Source organism: Lasioglossum baleicum, chromosome 2, assembly GCF_051020765.1.
Source record: "Lasioglossum baleicum chromosome 2, iyLasBale1, whole genome shotgun sequence".
Lineage (NCBI taxonomy): Eukaryota > Metazoa > Arthropoda > Insecta > Hymenoptera > Halictidae > Lasioglossum > Lasioglossum baleicum.
This window is the reverse complement of record NC_134930.1, coordinates 9107639-9129452: the sequence shown is the minus strand read 5'-3', so window position 1 is coordinate 9129452 and position 21814 is coordinate 9107639. Positions and strand designations below refer to the sequence as shown.

The following is a 21814-nucleotide window of genomic DNA, read 5'->3' as shown; positions in this document are numbered from 1 at the left end:
GAATGTTATCTTGGGATCCATTCTGACTGTGGCGTTGCGTCGGTGTTTGGTCGTTAGCGTAGATTCCAGCCGTCGCGACGGTTACACGTCCGGCCACGCATGACTACGTACACTTTTCCATTCATGCAGACAACTGTATAGCACACCGGGGAGCTAGCATGGGCCCAGCTAACCTGTCTCGGCAAATACACGAATTATTCAACGGTTTTTGACGTCTCCGGTACCGAGCGCAGCTCGTCTTCCAGGAGCTTTAAGTCTCGCGGAGGATTCACGAAGCGGACATAACCAGCGGAGACCATTTTTATCCGCGATCATCCGCGGATTATCCGCGGGGAAAGTATTTAAAGGTCTCGGAGATTAAGGACTGACAGCTTTGTCATCCCCTTTCGCCCTGTTTTCCGTGGTGTGTATCACAGCGTGGCTGGATCCACGAATAGTTTGAGAAACATTGCCCATATCTTACCAGGGGAAACCGGGCATAGTTGTCACATTTTTCTATTACTATTATTATTTATTTAATGCTTTAAACCAAGTATGATTTATGTAGCATATACAATATGTACATGAACACATTAACATATTACATAATATCTCTCTTAAGGATGTTCTGGAGGTATATAAAAACGCAACAAAATTTTTGTAAATTTGACAATATAATTCTTACTAAATTAATGCAATTACCAAAGTTTGGGTTCGATTCACTGCACCGTTTAAGAATTACAGCAACTTAAAGTTTGCACATTTTAACATGTCTTCTTATGGAGAATTCATAAAATTCCACTTCAAACCCTATTTAAACCTTGAAAAAACGCAACTGGAAACTCCAGTTTTTTTTATATGTAGTAAAAATTATGTAATTAATTATGTTTAAAATTTATCAGGATTCACTAAACAGTTACAGAGCAAAGAATTATAAACTGTTACAAAACGTCAAATTTATCGTGTTGTCATCTCACTAGCATAGAAACGCGACAACAGTGTAAAAAAAAGTATACAAAAGTATGCAAAATATACTCATGAATGGCTTTCATTGCTAATATATTGATGGATTTCGAATTTCTTGTACTTTTGTCTCCCATTGTACCTCCACACACAGAACATCCTTAATAATACATAACAGCACCTTTTAACTTAACTTAACTTAACTTACAACTAGTTTATGTAGCTTCTATTTGCTTACATTAATTTAATGAGAGCAGATTTGAATTGCACATCGTTTAATAAAATCGAATATAATTGACAGGCCTTTAATATCTGGTCCACATAGGAAGCATTTTATACAAGTCGGGAGGCAGTATGTACTTGCAACGAAAAGGGCTGATAGGAGTGTATCGCGTTCATCTTCATATTTTGGACATTGCCAAATGACGTGATCTAGATCCAAGTACTGTCTATAATAAATTTCACTTTCACATTTTTAACTTCCCGATTTTATAGGGAAGTTATTGTAATGACCCCGAAAATCGAAAATCGATTTTTTAGCAGATCTTCACGTTTCACGGTCATTGCAGTCATTTTAGACTATTTTCAGCAAAATGTTCGTATGTGTGTGTGTGTGTGTGTGTGTGTGTGCGTATGTCTGTTTCTATGGTATCAAATTTTTCGTTAACGTTTTCAGAAAAAGTAACAACGCGATCAGGATGATGTATGATGCAATCGATGTGCCCCGCTGTAACTTAGAGCTGATTAGATTTTGGTCCATTTTGGTCAAGTAGTTTTTTAGTTTTTTTAGTTTTTTTCGAAAGAAGTTCATTCAACAATGCAATTTATACGAGAGAACGGAAAGTTTCCACCGAAGAAACAAACGTAATTACACAAAAAAATTTTTTTTCGATTTTTTTAAAATTAAAAAAAAAAATTTTTTTTTTAATTTTTTTTTATACCTTACGATGATGTTACCGCTTACAATAATCGAAAAATATCCCACTGCAAGAGTGAGTTAATCATCTCTACTGCCGAGAATACATTTTCGAAGAATATCGATGAAAGTACAAAAAAATTTATATTACAATCTTTAAAAACACAATCAGTTCAAAACGAATTATTAACTGAGATTAAATTGAAAATTAATATAAAATATATGATAATTAATAACATTGATGTTGAAGACGTATTGGTTAATGGAGCATGCGGAATATTAAAATTTATTACTTTTCAAGAAAATACTAAAATTCCGTCTATATTGTGGTTAGATTTTCAATTGCCCAGAGTAGGAGTGAAAGTAAGAACTCGTTATCGTAATTATATGAAAAATGCAAATATTGATCAAAATTTAACACCAATAATAAAAGTATCGAATCAAGTAAATATGTCGAGTGAGGAAAAATATCAAATCACACGTAGTCAATTTCCAGTGGTTCCTGCTGAAGCGATTACAATTCATAAAAGTCAGGGACAAACATACGAGAAAGTATGTTTGGATTTTAAAAAATCAGAAAGGCGAACTTTACAAATGTTGTATGTAGCACTGAGCAGAGTTTCAAAATTGAGCGGTTTATATATTTTGGGACAATTTAAATTAACAGTATCGAAGAAAACCAAGTTCAATACTGCAAACCCGGCTAACGATGAATTGTATCGTTTGCGAAAAACTAAACAATTAAAATTATCATTCAATAATTTGGTCAATGAGAACGGATTAATAGTTATATATCAAAATATTGGTACTTTGACAAGTAAATTAATTCATATAAATAAAGATTCATGGTTTCAGCGAAGCGATATATTAATTTTTAGTGAAACATTAACGAAAACAGATGATGAGTTGAATATTTTAAATTATGACATATTATTCCGATCCGACATTGACAACAACAGCCGCGGATTAATTTGTTATGGAAAAACAGAATTATTAATAGAAAAATTATTTGTTGAACAGGAATTTAGTTCAAATGCGCATGTAGAACTGTTTACTTTTAGAATCAGAAATTATTATATAATAAGTGGTTATAAATCACCAAAAGCTACTAATTCTATGTTTGGTAGCGTTGTAAAATTACAATTGAAAGTGAAAAGATTTTGATAGGTGATTTCAATTACAATATATTAAATTGCAAGGATAATGATAATAATTATTTGATTAACCTTTTGAACAAGTACAATTTAAAAACTAAATTACCATCCAATAGTATAACGACCAATTTGAATACGCAAATAGATATCATTTTCTCAAATGTTGATGATATAGATTGCGGTGTTTATGAAACATATTTCAGCTATCATAAGCCCATTTATGCAATCCTCGATAAGAAGGTTGTCAAATATAGAAAAGAAGAGAATGTAGAGATAACAGATGTAACAATCACAAATCAAAAAATGAATCCTGAAAATTTTACAAATTTTGATGAATGTATAATGATCTCGGACCAGCATATCGAGCAAATTAATCATGAATATGCAGTGCCTGCAGAATGTTTCCTCAATGATGGTTATAACTATGCTTTAGAAACAGCCGAATGTAAAGAAGTCATAAAACCTGATTGTTATTTACAAGATAAACATATTAATTTATTTCACGAAATTATGAACAGAAATCTAAACGAGCGTGGAATATACAACTTTGCTCAAGATACTGGTTACGTTCGAGCTTTTTTGAATAATTTACAAGAGATCCCAGAACATGAGACGAATATTCAGATAATATACAGTGGTGAAATTGGAAAAAAGGTAGTAGGACATTGGATTTGCACAAGATCTGATGGTAACGGCAATGTACACATTTATGATAGTTTTAATGCTAATCATTTGAACCATGATGTAATAGATTATTTGAATGCCCTTTACAAATATAATAAGAAATATATATATCACAGAGTACAATATCAAAACAATACGTTTGATTGTGGAGCATTTGCAATTTATTTTGCAACATTACTCTGCTATAACAAGGAACCAAGCGAGCAACGAGCATACGATGTTGGTTTAATGCGACGCCATATAGCAAACATTTTGATAAGTAGAAAACTATTGAATTTCCCTGAAAACGTATAATCTTCTTAAAACGTACACTTAATAATGATAATAATATACTGCAACTAACGAATCGGGAAGTTCTTTGTGTGGCTCGTGGAGAGTCACACACCAAATAAAAAAAAAAACATTAATAGCTATAGGTACTACTAGCCATGCGTAACACTAACCCTTTCGCAAGAGCAGTCCTATCCGCGAGCGAGCAAAGCGAGCGAGCAAAAACAACCCTACTCGCGAGCGAGCGAAGCGAGCGAGCAACAATAACCCCCTAGTTCTAGTTTGATTTTTCTGCAAGTTATAGGTACCGGGAAGGTCAATTTGACAAGTGTAATACTTGTCTTTATACATATGTAGAACGCTATGGGGTCATGGACATTGTCGATTATATTGAAGGATAATTTAAATTATCTTGAGGAATGATTTTGTGACACTGTACCCCCTAGCTTGGGCTTGTTGTCACAGTACCTGGGGTTGATCGTCACAAATTTTAAATAATTACATTTATTAATGAACACATACAGATACACACACACACACACACACAATCGATTGAATCATGAAACTGAGAGGGAGGGAGGAAAAGAGGAGCGGAGGGACAGAAGGAAATGAGAGTGGGAGAGGGAGAGGAGACTGACATCTGCGTGCAATGAAGATCACCTCTATTTTAAGAAAAATATTACAAATAAAAAAAATGTAGATACGCTATCATATTGCTAGTAAAATATGCTATAACTTCCTGCACTTCGGTTTTTTTCTAATGTTTACCGTTTACGAAAAAAACGCTGGTCCAAATTATCGCGAACACCTTGTATAAGAGGTAATGGTGAGTAAAATGTGACACCTGCTGAGTGATTGAAAGAAAAGCGTTATGTTCTATGTTGAGCTTCTTGAATAAATATATTCATATTCATATACTAATGAAGAGTAACTTGCTATCAATCCCATCCTCCAACCATTATAAATGTTACATAAGTTTAAACAGTTAATGGTAACGGTAGAGAGTAAACAGTATGATCAATAAACATACCGAAATAGATTGAACACTTTTTAAAAGAAATGTCAAAATATCACTATCCAAACATAGACTACTTGGTACTTGATATAGACTACTCATAAACTATTCGATCAATTAACACTAGAATTATCTAGCCCTAAAGAAGACTGATATTTATTCCTTTATAATTATAATAGGATTTCACTTATTTAAATTTCATAGAATCTTTATGGTAAGATGTACTTAAATAAAGAAAAGTACATACATTAAACAATTTCTCAAGAAAATATTTCTATAACATTACGAATTGTAAAATAAGAAATCTGAAATTCTTCATTTCTTGGTAGTTTTTGTGTTAACCCTTTGCACTCCGAATTATTTTTCAATTTTGTTGCCAACAACTCCCTATTATTTTAAGTGTTTTATATGAAATTTACTTCAAATGACAGATCCTTGACTGCTACTTAATTATTTTAAACAATTTTAATTTATAAAAATTAAGAAATTAAAAGGAAGAACCAAATACATATAAAAAAACCCGTTTTATTTACAGTTTCCTTTCTCCGATGTCGAGTCACAGTCGACAAAGGAGTGCAAAGGGTTAAGGGTCAATATGTATACCGAGTTTGGAATTATTATGTTCAATACATCTTTCTAATAAAATTTTCAAAAATTGCCTGCAAACCGAGCATTAAATTCGGGAGACACCTTAAACATGCCCAGTAATTATTATCCATAATGGTTTCGTGCGAAATACTTTGCAGTCGATGAAAGGTGTAACCCTTATTTAGAATTGCTAGTTGAATTTTCATGTGGTTATTCACCTTTCGCGCTGTGTGGCGTTGTTATCGAGCTCAAGTTTTAACGTGTTATTTTAGTGGTACTGAAACGTTAAACGAACGAATACGATAACACCTGTTCATTGTTTCACAGCGGTTTAAACGTCGCACTGATGGTGGATGGAAGTTGAACTGGATCCGGGTGAAATTTTGCTCGACAGAGTATAAATGCATGGATACGTCCTATTGATATCAAATTTCAAGCGTTTTGTGTCGACTATTAATCAGTCGATGCTTGAAATTGTATGCTTCAGAAATCATTTCCCAACCTGGATGATCAGCGCAGGGGCTCTGCGGTTGGGAGCTTAAAAATTCAGTTTCGAGTTATTATTTTTTTGTTCTCAGTCTAATTATTTTAAAATTTGAAAATTACAGAAACATCCATATTTGGAAATATTGTTCCTAAAGATAATAATTTACCTGTACGGGCTGAACAGAAAAGCTTCGAGAAAGCAATTCTGAGTCAAAAAAGGTTAGGAAATTATAATCCACATGTATATGCTTAATTTTACGAAGTACGTTTCCTAAGTAAGGTTTTCATACGAAATACTTAAAAAAATTTATTTATTTCCAATTCAATTATTTATTTATTATATATCGTAATAAATTATTTGTTATTTGATTCTGTTAGAAATAACCAGTCGTCCAAAGTGCAGCGTCAAATGTTTATATTTACCGTTTTTTACTCTTCCAGAAAGAGAAGAAAGAACTACGCTTCCGAATACCAATTCAGTCTTATGGTTTTTTTCGTTTGTGTAAAAGAATAAATTATTTATATTAGAAGGATTCAATCATTTCTGTTGTAGATTTGTCAATTGAGATCGCTAGAACAAAGGAAAAAATACGGGCACACGTTGAAATGGACACTGCTCGATATCTTTATGACGATAAAAGTTTACTTTACTTTACGATAAAAAAAGTATATGCAAAGTATATTGATGCCTTCAAGTTTCGATCGCTAACAGACCAAATGTTTGAGGAACAAACGCTATTAAAAGCCAAAACAAATTTCTGCCACAATAACATAAACTAATAAATTATTTTGATTTTCACTAATTATTCTCTTTTTTTGACATTTGATAATATTTATACATATATACATTTATACAGAAATTATTGATATTATTTATAAATATATAGACAATATTTTTATTTCATTGACATTTATTTTGAATGTTATTTCAGAGACAATTTCTCGATAAACACACACACACACACACAATTGAACATTATTCTTTCAAATAATCAGTTTTACAATTTATTATTTTCCCAATGATTTGCATAGCTTCAAATTCTTTCAATTGTCAAATACTAAAGAGCATTAGGGCATTATATATATTTCTAGAATTTATTTACAAATTATTATTCGAAATAAATTCGCCCAGGTCTGCGGGGGCACATTAAGTTGTGAAAGTATAGGGCACTCCGAATTTTGATGTCAACAACTCCCTATTATTTTAAGTATTTTATTTTTTACTTCAAAGAGCAGTTCCTTGACGACTACTTCTAAACAATTTTGTTCACTGATTATATTAAATATAGCTCTCAAACTTCGTTGTAATTTATATTTGTGGAACTTCTATTTGTTTTCAACTAAAAAATAATACAAACAAATAAAGAAGAACCAAATACACACACATATAAAAACCCATCTTATTTACAATTTTCTTTCTCTAATGTCGAGTCACACTCGAGAAAGGAGTGCAAAGGGTTAACAAAGATACGTATTTGTCCAGATTTCTGGGAAAATTGAGCAGCGTGGTAGTGGGTGTATCGCGCAAAAATTATCAGCGCATTGCTCATGGATTTATAGCGGCTGGATTAAGATTGACCATGGAGGACCGTCAGAAATAATCGATTTTCGGTGTCAGCGTCTGCGCGTCCGCAACTGCGGTGCTCAGAGCCTCTAGCGGCATTGATAGGTAGCTGGCCGAGCTGTCACTGATTCGGCATAGGCGTAAACAAAACGCGGGCATTTTTTGTTCTGTGAAAAGATCCGGGCTTCGTGGAAATTCCGGTGGCGGTTGGGCGTGGTCGTGTGACCGTGTCGGTGCAGGTGCGTGGGTGCGTGTGTGCGCGTATGCGTGCATGGCTCGCACCGGTATTGTGCGCGGCCTGATGTTGAATGCACGGGACGCGAGGCCAACGACAGCGGCTGGCACGGACTGATTGCGCCATCAGACTGCCGCCAAGCGGGCAAGTCTGTCTCGCGTGCCAACACACATCAATGGTTCAGGTGAGTGCCGTTTCTTCTTTTCTCTCGAAAACCATTGCGTTTTGTTGTTCACGGCCGCGCACCTGCCCGTGAACTTCGTGTGCGAGTTGGTATCGCGAGGTGAACCGATGGGGGTGCGCCGTCGTGTGACGGTCGACAGAGATGTCGCCACGGTTCACGATGGCAACACGCTCACGTGGCCGGTGTCCTTTCACCCCCTTGCGTGACCTTGCACACAAGCTGCGGTTCCGTGAGAAACTTTTTGGCAATCACACACTCCCAGCTAAAAAGATAACACAGGCGTCCTAACTTCAATTTCTCAGCGACAATGAAGGGGAAGTTTACTTACGCTGGACGGCACTAATTTACTATAAGTTGTTGCTCCGTGTTAAAAATAAATAATAATCGCGTTTTGTCACGTTCTTGTCGCGTGTGCACAGCTGACGAGATCAGTTGACTGTTGACGTCCAACTCCCCTACTATTTTATGTTTCTAACAACTGAGATTGTGAAATTTTGTACAGAACGAAACACAACTATTTTATAAGCATAAAATGATAGCGCGCTTTAAAATAATATTTAGCATTTATAAATTTATCTATATACCATTACCGGATACATATCCAGTAACGCTTATTTAGTAATGAGTTCACCCTTTCTTCTAATCTTTTCTTGGCCTGAATAATTCTATTTCCATGCAATAGCGTTTTTCCTTCTTCAAAGCTTTCATTTTGTTTACCATTCTTGTAAATCGCCGGGGCATGTCGCTGAGGCAATCGCTTCAACAATTTTCGGTAACAGTAATTTAGATGAAAGAGTATAGGCTATGATAAAGCAGATATTTTTTCATTGTGTAGGTATTCATTGCAATGTACTGAGTTCCAGGTATGTGTCCTGCATACGTGTTAATTTGATTCCATGTCAAATGGATTTTTTCATAAGTAAACAGTAAGTTTCAGTCTTTTTAGAATAATCAGGTTCAGTCAATCAAGGTTCAGTAGAACTTTGTCTATCCGAACTAAATAGAGAAACATGAGAATTTCTATGATAAAAATTCAATCTTTATTGATTTATACAGTAAATAATTCTGCTTATGGATCGCCTTAAACCGCCTTTAAATTGTATGTGTAACAGGATAAGCACTATTGTCATATACTTTTATCCAGCCGATATTATTTTATATTTACGAGTCTTTCTATAATTGTTTTGTTACATATCATAACAAATTAATATAAATGAAATACAAATATGTAGACAATACAATAAGTAATTGAACAATACTCTAAGTTTCTAATTTTTGGTTTCTCTTTCTTTTTCACTCGCTATTCTCTTCTACGTTCAATACCACTAAATACAGTTCAAATTATATCGTGTTTAGAGCCATTTTAATAACAAAAATGCCACAAATAATTTAGTGAAAGTCCCATGAAAGAATAATGAAAAACACAGAAGTTTTGTCATTAGATTAGTAGTGGTTCATAATAGGGCTGTAACTTTTCCGAAGCTTCGAACACTTCGAAGCTTCGAAGGATTCGAAGGAACGAAGGGAACTTCGAAGTCTTCCAAGTGCTCGAAATTTCAAAGTCTTCGAAACGTATGAAGTTGTAACTTATGAGTACCATACGATGTCATGATTTTTGATAAATAAAAATATTAACTTTCAGTCACCGGTGACTGACACTGAACTTTCCGTTTTGATTTTTCGTAATTAAATTAAATTTAAAAGAGTGCATTCTATTAATAAATTTCGGGATCATATCACGAATGTACTTAAAAAATAATACTTCGCAAACAAAATTTTAATTTAATGAAGCTTCGAAATCTTTGACCTTCGAAGGAAAGTTACAGCCCTAGTTCATAACGATATACCCGACCCCGTATCGGATTACGCGACATGTTTACACTTTACATTGCTGGACAATCGAGGCAGCTCAAGCTTTTTGGCCTCCCGCAGTTTTTCTTAGATCGAATATTTACTGTACATGTATACTAGCATAGCATGTCAAATTTAATGCATAAAGAATGCACGATTACATCATACATACTGTAGTAAACATTGAGTCTCGGTAGAGGAAACAACTAAAAAAAATTTTTATGTGTGTACATGTTATCGAGATAATTATAAACATGTGTCTTATGGACCTTCAACGAGCAAATTTCATTGCTTTACGATGACGGTTACGTTTGTAACCATGATTAACAACTTCATTAATAACTTCATTCACTACGAATTGGTATTGATTTAAGAAATAACCTCTTTTGGTGCCATGCATTTGGTTTGTGATAAAGTAATAACGGTATAAATATTATCATTGTATCACACAACATTATGTAGACAGTCGCTATTTCACTAGCCTGTTTTGTCATGCAATACATGAAATACGAGCATGAAACACATAGAATATAATACCGGGCAACGGTATCACCTTTCAATCTCATCAAAATTGGTGAGAACGTAAGCAATTTGCATAGCTATTGTAGATAGTTATTAACCCTTTTGTGTATTATAATTTTTCCTCAGAAGTTAAGGGGATTTTCTTAAAGTCTAGCATCTCAGACATATATTCCCAATAATTTTTTACTTTGATTGTGAGCTTTTGTGTTTGAATATTTTGTAAAGGGGATTGGTACTATTAGGTACCCTGTATCGAACGGAATCATTTTTCCACGAAGTCTGCTACTAAAAAAATGATGCCAGCAACTTAATTCTGGATATTGATAATATTCGCTGTTGATGCAAAGCTCCTGTTAACAAATCAATACTTTGTATCGCGTGCGAATCGAATGCAACTACTGCGACAAAAGCGACGTGATAAATATGTAGAATGATTCAGGACAATCTGTTTCGCCGCGAAGAGGTGGTAGAGAAATCTGAACACATATACATACTGCATTTATCGAAGATTCAATTATACCTGATAACGTTTTGTGTGTGCTGGTGAGATATTAATGTGCTCAATTCAATATATGAAGTAGTTGTTTGATAGAGGCCTGAAGTATTCGAAGGGGAAAATTGAAATGATTTCAGACAGTTCTTTTAATGCTATATTCATTATCGTTTACTCGATTCCGATGGACAATAAAGGATAATCATCTATTCATTGTAAAATATTGCGACGATCTAAAACTTTATACTCCTTCGTAATTGAAAAGATTGCGCAATAAAGTACGCCTCGAGACGAGATTATCCACAAGCAGTTTTCCAATATTCCATTTCATTCCGCGAATTATTTAAGACAAAACGAAACGCTCAATTTCAAAATGGAATTCTCCTTTTTACCACGCGCCGATCTAACAACTGTCATATCGAGCGAATAAGCTTGTACCTCTGATCCTCTGATCCGAACAGCTCGTACATGGTGCATCCGTTCATAGCGCTGAATATTGTTCGAATTCCTATGTAGGGAAAAAGTAAGCAAAAAACACTTATAAAATAAAGGTCTCAATTTATTCTCCGCGATACGGCAATAAAAGGACCACGGGCCAGAAACCAAGAATCAATATTGTAGAGGAGACCGAGATCAAAAGTAACGATCCGACTACGATTACACACAAATTTTTATATCAAAATTTTACACAATGTGTGTGATCTTAGATTATTATATTAATATCCAAGTTATTCATAAAGAATAGAGGGAAAGTGTTACCTAACCCATAATCCGGGGCGACTAAAGTAACAGAGAACGAAACTAACATCGTTAACAACAATTTTATATTGCAGCTGCAATAAAAGCTATGAAACCGTCCCGACAGCACTAGCACTTTTTGATAAAGGTGTGGAGAAGATCACAAAACTGGGAATGGTCGAGGTGCTGAATATTAGGACAGATGAACCTTACAAAAGATTTAAAATTACTGCATATGATATACAATTCCTCCGATCGGAGGCATCGATACGGATTTTAGAGAAAACATTGACAATTTAGAAGTATAAAATATTACTTTATGGAGTCAAAACTGATGGGAAATGAAAAGGGGCTTATTCAAGCATGAAAAACAACAAAATAACATAAGCTTCCTGTTATGTATTGGACAAGACACCATTTATTGTTCACAAGAACTTGTTCGTCGTTACATTTGACTGTCGCTTATTTCACACGCACGGTGGTCTATGACTGTTCGTATGTATAGTCAGGCGTAGACTCTCTTACAATCGCGTCTCGGATCCCGGTGTGCCTCATTCTCTAGATTTGTACACATTCTTCCTTTTCGGTCACGCCGACCGGAGCGCGATCTAGTTGCGGTTGTTGTGTATCTAACACCCCTCTTCCTTAAGAGAGAAAGCCGTAACGCTGGAACGCAATCTGCTTATAGCTGTAACGCATGTACACGTAGGAACTAAAGAAAGGTAAGTATAATACAACAATTATTTTCTCCTAATGACTCCGGACGTTTCCGTATCTCGTAGGTACGGATCGAACTCTTTCGGACTTCCGCGTCGGTGTATTTCTAGGTAATTCTCTATTTAACGTAAGTGGATGGACTGCTTGCTGTGATTCCGTTTCATTTGTATTTTCAAAATTGATTGAATAATCCGTGTATCTACTCTTTCCATCTTTGGAAGGTGTACGTGGTGGTGTGTATTTTCCAATAAGTCTCATTTGATTTATATGTCGTTTCCAAGTTCGTCCATCATCTAGTTTAATTGTATAATGTAATTTCCCTGTGCGCTTTGTAATCCTACCGAATAACCACTTGTCTCCGTATCGATAATTCCTAACGCTCACTCTCTCTCCTTCCTCAAAACTTTTGATACCTATATCGTCTTGTATGCGCGTAGCTTCCTTTGTATTTGGTCGCATTATATCTAATGTACATCGAATTTTTCTGTTGAACATTAGTTCTGCAGGGGACATTTTTGTTGTACAATGGGGGGCAATTCTGTATCGCATTAATATACGTTGTAACGCTGCGTGTAGGTTTTCTTTTTGCATGTCTGTCGCATGTAAGGATTTCTTTAAAGTCTGTACAAAACGTTCCGCTAACCCGTTTGTTGCTGGGTTGTACGGCGCTGTTAGTTTCTGGCTAATACCATTACTTTGCAAAAATGTTTGAAACTCATTAGATACAAACGTACGTCCATTATCTGATACAACTTGTGTCGGTAAACCAAATTTTGAAAAAACTTCGCGACATTTCTGTATTGTCGTTTCCGCCGTAATGTTTTTGACGATGAAAACTTCAGGCCATTTTGTGTACGCATCTACAATTATTAAAAAATTGTGACCTTTGAACGGGCCTGCAAAGTCTATATGTATTCGTTCGAATGGAAATGTAGCAGGCTCCCACATGTGCTTGTGTTTTGGTGGATTATTTCTATTAGCGTTGCATTCTGCACAATTTCGTGCAATTTTCTCGATATCGCTATCTATTCCTATCCACCAAACGTAGCCGCGTGCTAACATTTTCATTTTAACGATTCCGAAATGTTCGCTATGTAATTCTTTTAGAATTCTGGCTTGTAATGCTTTAGGTATCACTACGCGATGTCCACGTAAGAGAACCCCTTGTTGGACACTGTACTCTACTTCCTCGCTACCAGCTTTATCTTTACTGTCTATTTGTGTACCATTTTCTAATGCTTTTAATATTTTTCTTAATTGTACGTCTTGCTTTGTTGCATTTTGTAAATTTTCGAATGTAATTGGCAATGAATGTATTGTATTTATTTGATGTACATCTACTACGTCGTACGTAGTTTCATTTTGATTTGAAATTGGTAATCTCGATAAGCAATCCGCATTGCTATGTAACTTTGTATTTTTGTATTTTATCGTGTAATCGAAACCTCGTAAGAATAACGCATAATGCTGCATACGCATTGCGCTGTACATTGGTAAGCTTTTCGAAGGTGAAAATATGTGTACTAATGGGTTATGGTCTGTGTACAAAGTAAATTTGTTCCCGTAGAGATACTGGTGAAATTTCTTTATCCCGAAAATTATGCTGTAAGCTTCTTTGTCAATTTGCGCATATTTCTTTTGTGTATCATTTAGTGTACTCGAAGCGTATTGTATTGCTCTTTCGCTACCATCGGGATAAACATGAGATAGTACAGCCCCTATACCGTAAGAACTTGCATCCGTGGCTAATATTAAAGGTAGTTTAGGATCGTAATGAGCCAGTACCTCTTTGCTTTGGAAAGCTTTCTTTGCGTTTGTAAACGCGTGCTCGCATTCTTTTGACCATACAAATTTAGTTTCCTTATGTAGTAATTTATTTAAAGGGTATAGAATTGAACTGAGATTCTTAATGAATCTCCCGTAATAGTTTACAAAACCAATGAATGATCGAACTTCAGATACGTTGCGGGGTGTAGGCATTTTCTCTATCGCTTCTATCTTTTTACGATCTTTATGTATACCGTCTTTGTCGATAATGTAACCGCAATACTCAATTTGATTTGTAAAGAAGGTGCTTTTCTCTAGATTTATTCTGATATTGTATTCATGTAGTCTTTGAAAAACTAATTCTAGTCTATGTAAGTGTTCTGTGTCACTCGTACCTGTAATTTTAATATCATCTAGGAAAACTGTCACCCCCGGTATATCTTGTAAGATATTTTCAATTTCTCGCTGCCATATAGCTGGAGCAGAAGCAATTCCGTACATTAATCTAGTCGGTCTGTACAATCCCCTATGCGTATTTAACGTAAGTAATGCCTGATCTTCTTCCCTAACCTCTAATTGTAAGTAGGCTTGTCGGAGATCAATTTTTGAGAAACTAGTTCCGCCTGCCATTTGCGCGAACAATTCATCAATTGTAGGTAATGGGTGATCGTCTACCGTTAGACTTGGGTTTAATGTGACACTATAGTCACCGCAGATTCTAATATTTCCTTCCTTTTTTAAAATAGGTACTATGGGTGTAGCCCATTCCGACGTGTTGACTTTCACTAAGATCCCTGCTGCCTCTAAATTTTCGATTTCCTTCTCGACTAATGGTAATAATTTGAAAGGAACGGTACGATGCTTTATGAATACAGGGTTTGTACTATCTTTGACTGTCAATCGTGCCTGCCTATTTCTTATACATTCTAAACCGGGCTTAAGAATCTCTTTGTACTTTTGTAAAATTTGGTCTAATTGAAATTTTCTGTCTGTAGTGTGTAATGCGTTTACTGTACCCTGGTTTAAAGAGATTTCACACAGTTCTGTACGGGATAACAATTGGCGTAGCCATTCGCGTCCCAATAATGGTAATCTTTCCGTATTTGTAAGATAAATATTTAATTTATGTAGTGTACTACCATATTTGACTCCTACCGTAATGTAACCTAGTGTTTCGAGCGCGTTATTGCAGAAAGTAATTAATTTTAAAGTGGTTGTATGTATGGTCGAACTTGGAAATAATTTTAACATTTGTGATTTACTAGCGATTGTAACCGCTGCACCACTGTCTACTTCGAATGTCATTGACTTATTGTTTACCTGTAGTTTCGTAATAAATTTTCCGCGGTATTCCGCTTGTTCTTGCTGTAATGCTTCTTTACCGACTTCTGTATGCAGGATTTCCTCTATATAGTTTGTATAACCTTTGTTTTTAAAACATACTGATTGAATATGGCCCCGGATTCCGCAAGCAGTACATCTCACTTTTCGGTTTATAGTACATTTGGTTGCTAAATGTCCTTTGCCGCATCTGAAACAATAGATATTTTTACTCTCGAACGATTTTGTATTCTTATTATTATTTGACTGTGTAGTTTGATGTATCGAACGAGTGTTATGCGTCGTCCTCGCCGTCTGTTTTGATTGGTTACTTGAAGGACGCTTCTGGAATTTCCTTACTGTATCGGCGACTTGTATCGTTGCCGACGATCCACGTAGTTGGTCTGTGTCTTTTTCAGACATTTCCATACTTGTTGCTAACTCTATGGCCTTGTCGAAGGTTAGATCCTTTGTTTCGAGTAACCTTGATTGTATCCTTGTGCTCGTTAGTCCGAAAACTAACTGGTTTCGTAGTGCTGTTTTTAGGTAAGCACCAAAGTTGCAATTTATGCTTAATTTTTGCAGATCCGCCACATACTGCAATATGCTTTCGCCCTCCTTTTGTCGCCGTTGATGAAAACGGAAATTTTCGGCGATTTCCAGTGGCGCCGGAGCGTAGAATTCTCCTAGCTTCTGAATTAAACTTTTGTATGTGGACTCGTACGGATCACTGGGCGCACACTTGTTGCTGATCATATCGAAAGCTGTTGCGCCGATGTAGTGTAATAAATAGGGAACTTCGTCTTCTTTTTGTATTTTGAAGACTTTGAAAGCCCCTTCCAGGCGTTTCACCCATCTTTTCCAATTTATCGATGGTTCGTACGGTTCAATGTTGAACGTGGCTTGTACGTTTGGACACGCTTGAGGCGCGGCTTGTACACGTGGTTCCGCCATTTTAAGTATGTATCAATTCCGTATGTATGTAATGTATGAAATGGATATTTTCGTTGGAATGCACTTTCAACGAAAATCTTTGCGGTGTGGCGTGTGTAGCAATGTAATTCCACCTCTCTATGCCGCGTATCGTAAAATTTTAACGTGCCTGTAGGCCACGTGGCGTGCGCGATTTAGCTACTGCGTAGTCTGTATGGTACGTACGTATTCTTCCCAGGATATACCGTCTATCCCATCCTCGTCGCCATTCTTCTTGTTATGTATTGGACAAGACACCATTTATTGTTCACAAGAACTTGTTCGTCGTTACATTTGACTGTCGCTTATTTCACACGCACGGTGGTCTATGACTGTTCGTATGTATAGTCAGGCGTAGACTCTCTTACAATCGCGTCTCGGATCCCGGTGTGCCTCATTCTCTAGATTTGTACACATTCTTCCTTTTCGGTCACGCCGACCGGAGCGCGATCTAGTTGCGGTTGTTGTGTATCTAACACTTCCATTTATTATAACAAAGAAACGAGAAAATAAAGAAAATGTTACACGGAAAAAAGTTCCCGATTAATAGATCAGCTGGAAGAAAGTTTCCGATTCGATTACCACTGCCCATTACCAAATTTGTTCAACAATTACTATTGACTGGTTTTTATAGAGTTTTTCTAGGCGCACAGTTTTTAAGAAACTTGATTTTGAAAAAAAAACATATTTTTCAACTTTAAACAAATATTGTGATGTTATTATAAAAGATATTGGATTGTTCTTTGCAGCAAAAGATTCTGTAGACTTTCCCGATTACAGTGATATCCAATATTAATACATTATGAATGTTTAAACATGTTTAAACAGTCGTTGAAGGTGGAGAGACACCACTTTTGCCTCAATTGTTGAGGATATTTTTCAGTTTATCTTAAAAAATAAGGGTCCGGCGTAAAATCTAACTGTATCACGCGATAGAGCAGACTTTTATCTTGAGAAACCACTCTTTACAGTTTGCAACATGAACGTTTTTTCGAATCAAAAAGCAAAATATCTTCGCCCGACATGCGTTGCCGCCAGTGGTGCTCGCCATTAGTACGGCCGTTCGCCGCGCCGCGCCGCATACCGTTACTGGCGGCAACTCATGTCGGGCGAAGATATTTTGCTTTTTGGTTCGAAAAAACGTCGACGTTGCAAGCTTTAAAGGGTGGTTTTTCAAGATAGAAGTTTGCTCTATCGTATGATACAGTTAGATTTTACGCCGGACCCTTATTTCTTAAGATAAACTGAAAAATATCCTCAACAATTGAGGCAAAAGTGGTGTCTCTCCATCTTTAACGACTGTTTAAACATGTTTAAACATTCATAATGTATTAATATTGGATATCACTGTATTCGGGAAAGTCTACAGAATCTTTTGCTGCAAAGAACAATCCAATATCTTTTATAATAACATCACAATATTTGTTTAAAGTTGAAAAATATGTTTTTTTTCAAAATCATGTTTCTGAAAAACTGTGCGTCTAGGGAAAAAAATCAAGGGCATATTTGGAATCAGCGTATGAAACTCTATAAGAATCATCCAACAGTAATTGTTGAACAAATTTGGTGATGGGTAGTGGTAATCGAATCGAAAACTTTCTTCCTTGTAACATTTTGTTTATTTTCTGGTTTCTATGTTATAATAAATGGAAGCTTATGTTATTTGGTTGTTTTCATTCTTCAATAAGCCCCTTTTCATTTCTCATCAGTTTCAACTCCATAAAGTAATATTCTATACTTCTAAATTGTGAATGTTTTCTCTAAGATCCGTATCAATGCCTCCGATCGGAAACATTGTGCTAGTGGTTGTAGAAATTAACTGGTAGATTATGAACAGACCCGTCAGACGATTCCTGTTCAATAGCACACGTGTTTACCTAATGCTGGACGGCACCTAATGCTGGGCAATTGCTACATCTTTAAAGTTAGAACTTTACTTTGGGCACAGCTTAAGAGATCAGTTGATTGTTGTGGCTAACAATAATCCGGTGCATCGTACATATTATAAACTATTTTACCTATTAATTTGTAAGATCAGAAGACCAAGTTAAATTTGTACATACACAGCCATTTTAAAACGAATATCGGTTAGAGTTTGGATGAGATTGGGGAGGCGGTACAGGAGGATGGCTTCGTCCGAAAGAATTAATTCGGTCATTGGAAAGGTGAAGTTTGTTATGCAGTAGAACTTCAATTATCTCTGATGTTCGAATTCTTTATCGTCTGAATACTTTCCACAAAGAATTAGTTTGCGTTAAACCAACCCATACGCTGCACGATTTAGTGCACACTTCAATAAGAATTAAGTGCAGCAATGAAACTATGTAATTGTTGTATTATCCGAACAATCATGTTCGACTAATTAGCACGGATAATCGAAGTTCTGCTGTAGTAATTTGTAACTGCTTCTTAGAAATGGTGTGGAATGTATTGTGAACTGATGCGAAATAATGTGGGTTAATGAGATTTTTTCCTTTCTATGGTTCTGGGGTAATTTCTGAGTAGTTAATCACAGTCCTCTTACTTAGCAGAAGGCACCACCACCTTCCCACTACGTGGCCAGACCCTCTAGGAATACAGTTCCAATTCTTTAGGGCAATGCTCGGGTTGGCAAGTTTTACTCATCACTAGACTGCGGATCTTAATGCATTTACGGCATCTGAAAATTTTCAAAAAATGTTGGAATGTAAAATTCGATAGAAGTTGGTACAATTTACAGATCTATTGGGTTGGCAAATAAGTTCGTTCGGTTTTTGTGATTTATTCCACTGTAAAAAACCGAACGATCTTATTTGCCAACCCAATACAAAGGCTAATACCACTGAAAATAAGAAATTAAAATTTGCCTACAAGAATTTAAAATTGCATAAACATCCGCAGTCTACACATTACTTTCTTAGAGTGCTCAACCGCCATCGCCCGACGGCAGTTTTGTTTAGTGTCTGGCATCCCTATTTCAAACTTCACGTAGACCAAGACCCAGCCATAAAACTTTCTTTCTGGGTAGCCATGACATGAGCCCTTGACTTCGCTTAAAACACGTTTGCTCTAACATGTAATATTAACATTTGCTGCGCAGCTTTACAACTGAGAAGAGAAATTTCAACGTATGTCCCATCATTTCGCCCTACTGGAGTACTGCGTTGTTTACTTCTTTCTTCATAACATTTTTTAGAAATTGATACTATGCGTAATCTTCCGCACAGATATTTACAGCTACGTGTATGTAGGATGTAATTAATTTATTAAAATGTCCATTTTCTTCCGAGTTTAATGTAGAAACACAAAGAAACGTAGAGCATCCTCTCTTTTGAGGACCTTGCTCCTTGACTATATGTAGATATTTAAAGACTTATTATTATCTTTAAATTTGGTTAACTCGGATCCTCCCGAATGTCAGGGGGCCGCGGTCAGCAGGATTGAAACGAAAATGGTGTGTCGCGTGGATCGTGCGCGGGTCTTGTTCAAAAACAGTGTTGTCCGGCAATCGGGCGAGCATTAATCCGACAAGAGTGGCGGAAATTCTCGGGGGTTAAGCGAGCAGTGTAAACCCTTAGCCGGGTCGTTGTGGTCCTTTATGTAAATGGATAATGGGGTCTCACCAGCACTTGGCCGGGTTCCTAGACGACCGGGCACCTGCGTGAATTGCAACGCCGAAGGGCAGTTCATTAACTGCCGGACTCTGGTTCGATGAGAGCCCGGGAGAACCGAATGGCTTTGAAGAGGCGGATGCCTCGAGGGCGTCCACCGCTGAACAATGTGAATTATCTTGTCTTTCTCTTTCTCTTTTCTCCGTCGGGCCGTCGCGTTCGCCATTTTCCATCGACGCGCCTGTCTCTTCTCCCATATATGGCCCCGTATGTCTACGCGTCAACGCCGACTGGACGCCGTTAATTGAGCTGCTCCGGGCGTGGAAACAATCATCGCGGGATTGCCACGTATGAAAGCGATCTTAATAAATGGAGGGATGAGACATATCGAAGTATATGACACACGGGCCCGATTCCAATTATCGTAGCCACTGAGTCAAACAGAATGGCCGTCTGCCGTCGATACGGCTGCATAATTAACCCTCGAGCGCAGCTCGCAGCGGTTTCACCTCAAATGTAGATCTTTGCTTTTCATTGCACAGGTAATTCTATCGTATTGAAGTATAGAAATTAATTTTAATCCTTCAGAGACAACGTATACATATGTGCATCCTAATGCTCTAACAAGTGTTTCCAAATTTAATACACGAGATGAGATTGCTGGGGAGGCGTATTCCCTAGAATCTGGAAACACTTATGAAAAATACGAAAAACGCTAATTGATTAAACTATTATAGTAACATCTGTATCACTACATAATGTCGGTCGCATAGAAAGAAACCGGCAATCAGACGTCGCCCCCGAAGGATTAAATCAACAGTTTGTTGTACATCTCAAGGATAGTCGTTCTACATTATCAACATCACTGCGTGCTGGTACTGCCATAAAATCGCTGAACTTTAAACACGCATAACTATTGAACCAGTGGTTTCCTAAAATGAAAACTTGGATTTTCGGCATTTTCTCTTCAAAATCGACAGGATTATATAAAAAAAGTTTAAAATTTCTGGTTACCTCAGGTGAAGTTCAGCCACCGAAAATCTATAGTATCAATATATTTAACCTACAAGTGTAAATTTTATGACATAATTAAAGATAAAATAAAAAATTAATTTCAAAGTTATCGTCTTTTAAGAGTGTCCCAATATTTTTGTGACCGACTGTACGTATTATGGTTACCACAGTTTTCCTAATGAAGCGCTTATCAAAATAATTGTCCGCAGCGTAATGATCGTCCTCTTATGTCAACCCAATTTTTTAAAGACGATGATTTTGTAGTACAACTGTGCATAGCTTATTGTGTATGTACAATATGTACAATTAGGAGAAACAGAACACATCTTTCAAATTTTCGTTATTGGCCCAGCTAAAAAAGTTGTAACAATCAATTTTTAGTATTGATTTTTACAATTCCGACCAAATGCATTTTTTCAACATATTTTTTAACTAACCCTTTGCACTTGAATGGCGAGTCTGAGGCATCAGTAAAAATTGCCACACCATTATTCAAAACAGTTTTAATATTGTTAAATTCGTCTGTTTTCTATAAATTGTGAAAAGCTCAACTGTTATATGAGCAAAACTAGTTCAATTTGCACAATGTAAAAAAGATTCCATACAATAAAAATGATCTGGGTTGAAAGGAATGTCTTGATTTTCGAATTAAAATTGTTTCGAGTGAAAAGGGTTAATTCTTCTAGCCTGACTGAGAAATTGAAGTCGTTTGGTCCATTCATAAAAAAGATATTCTGATTTAAAGTGTGTGTGATCAGTAGACTGCGGATCTTTATGCAAAATAAAAAATGT

The 21814-nt window shown here is 36.2% G+C and overlaps 1 protein-coding gene across 1 annotated transcript in view; it reads left to right on the top strand.

The window, feature by feature from the left end:
• The first annotated feature begins 7718 nt into the window (after positions 1 to 7718).
• LOC143216058 (beta-1,4-glucuronyltransferase 1) overlaps positions 7719 to 21814 on the top strand; it is an 82381-nt gene continuing 68285 nt past the window's right edge. Inside the window, exon 1 of the mRNA XM_076438792.1 lies at positions 7719 to 8038. Within this exon, the coding sequence (XP_076294907.1) occupies positions 7928 to 8038 (111 nt within the window). The 5' untranslated portion in view covers positions 7719 to 7927. The remainder of the gene's footprint in view (positions 8039 to 21814) is intronic.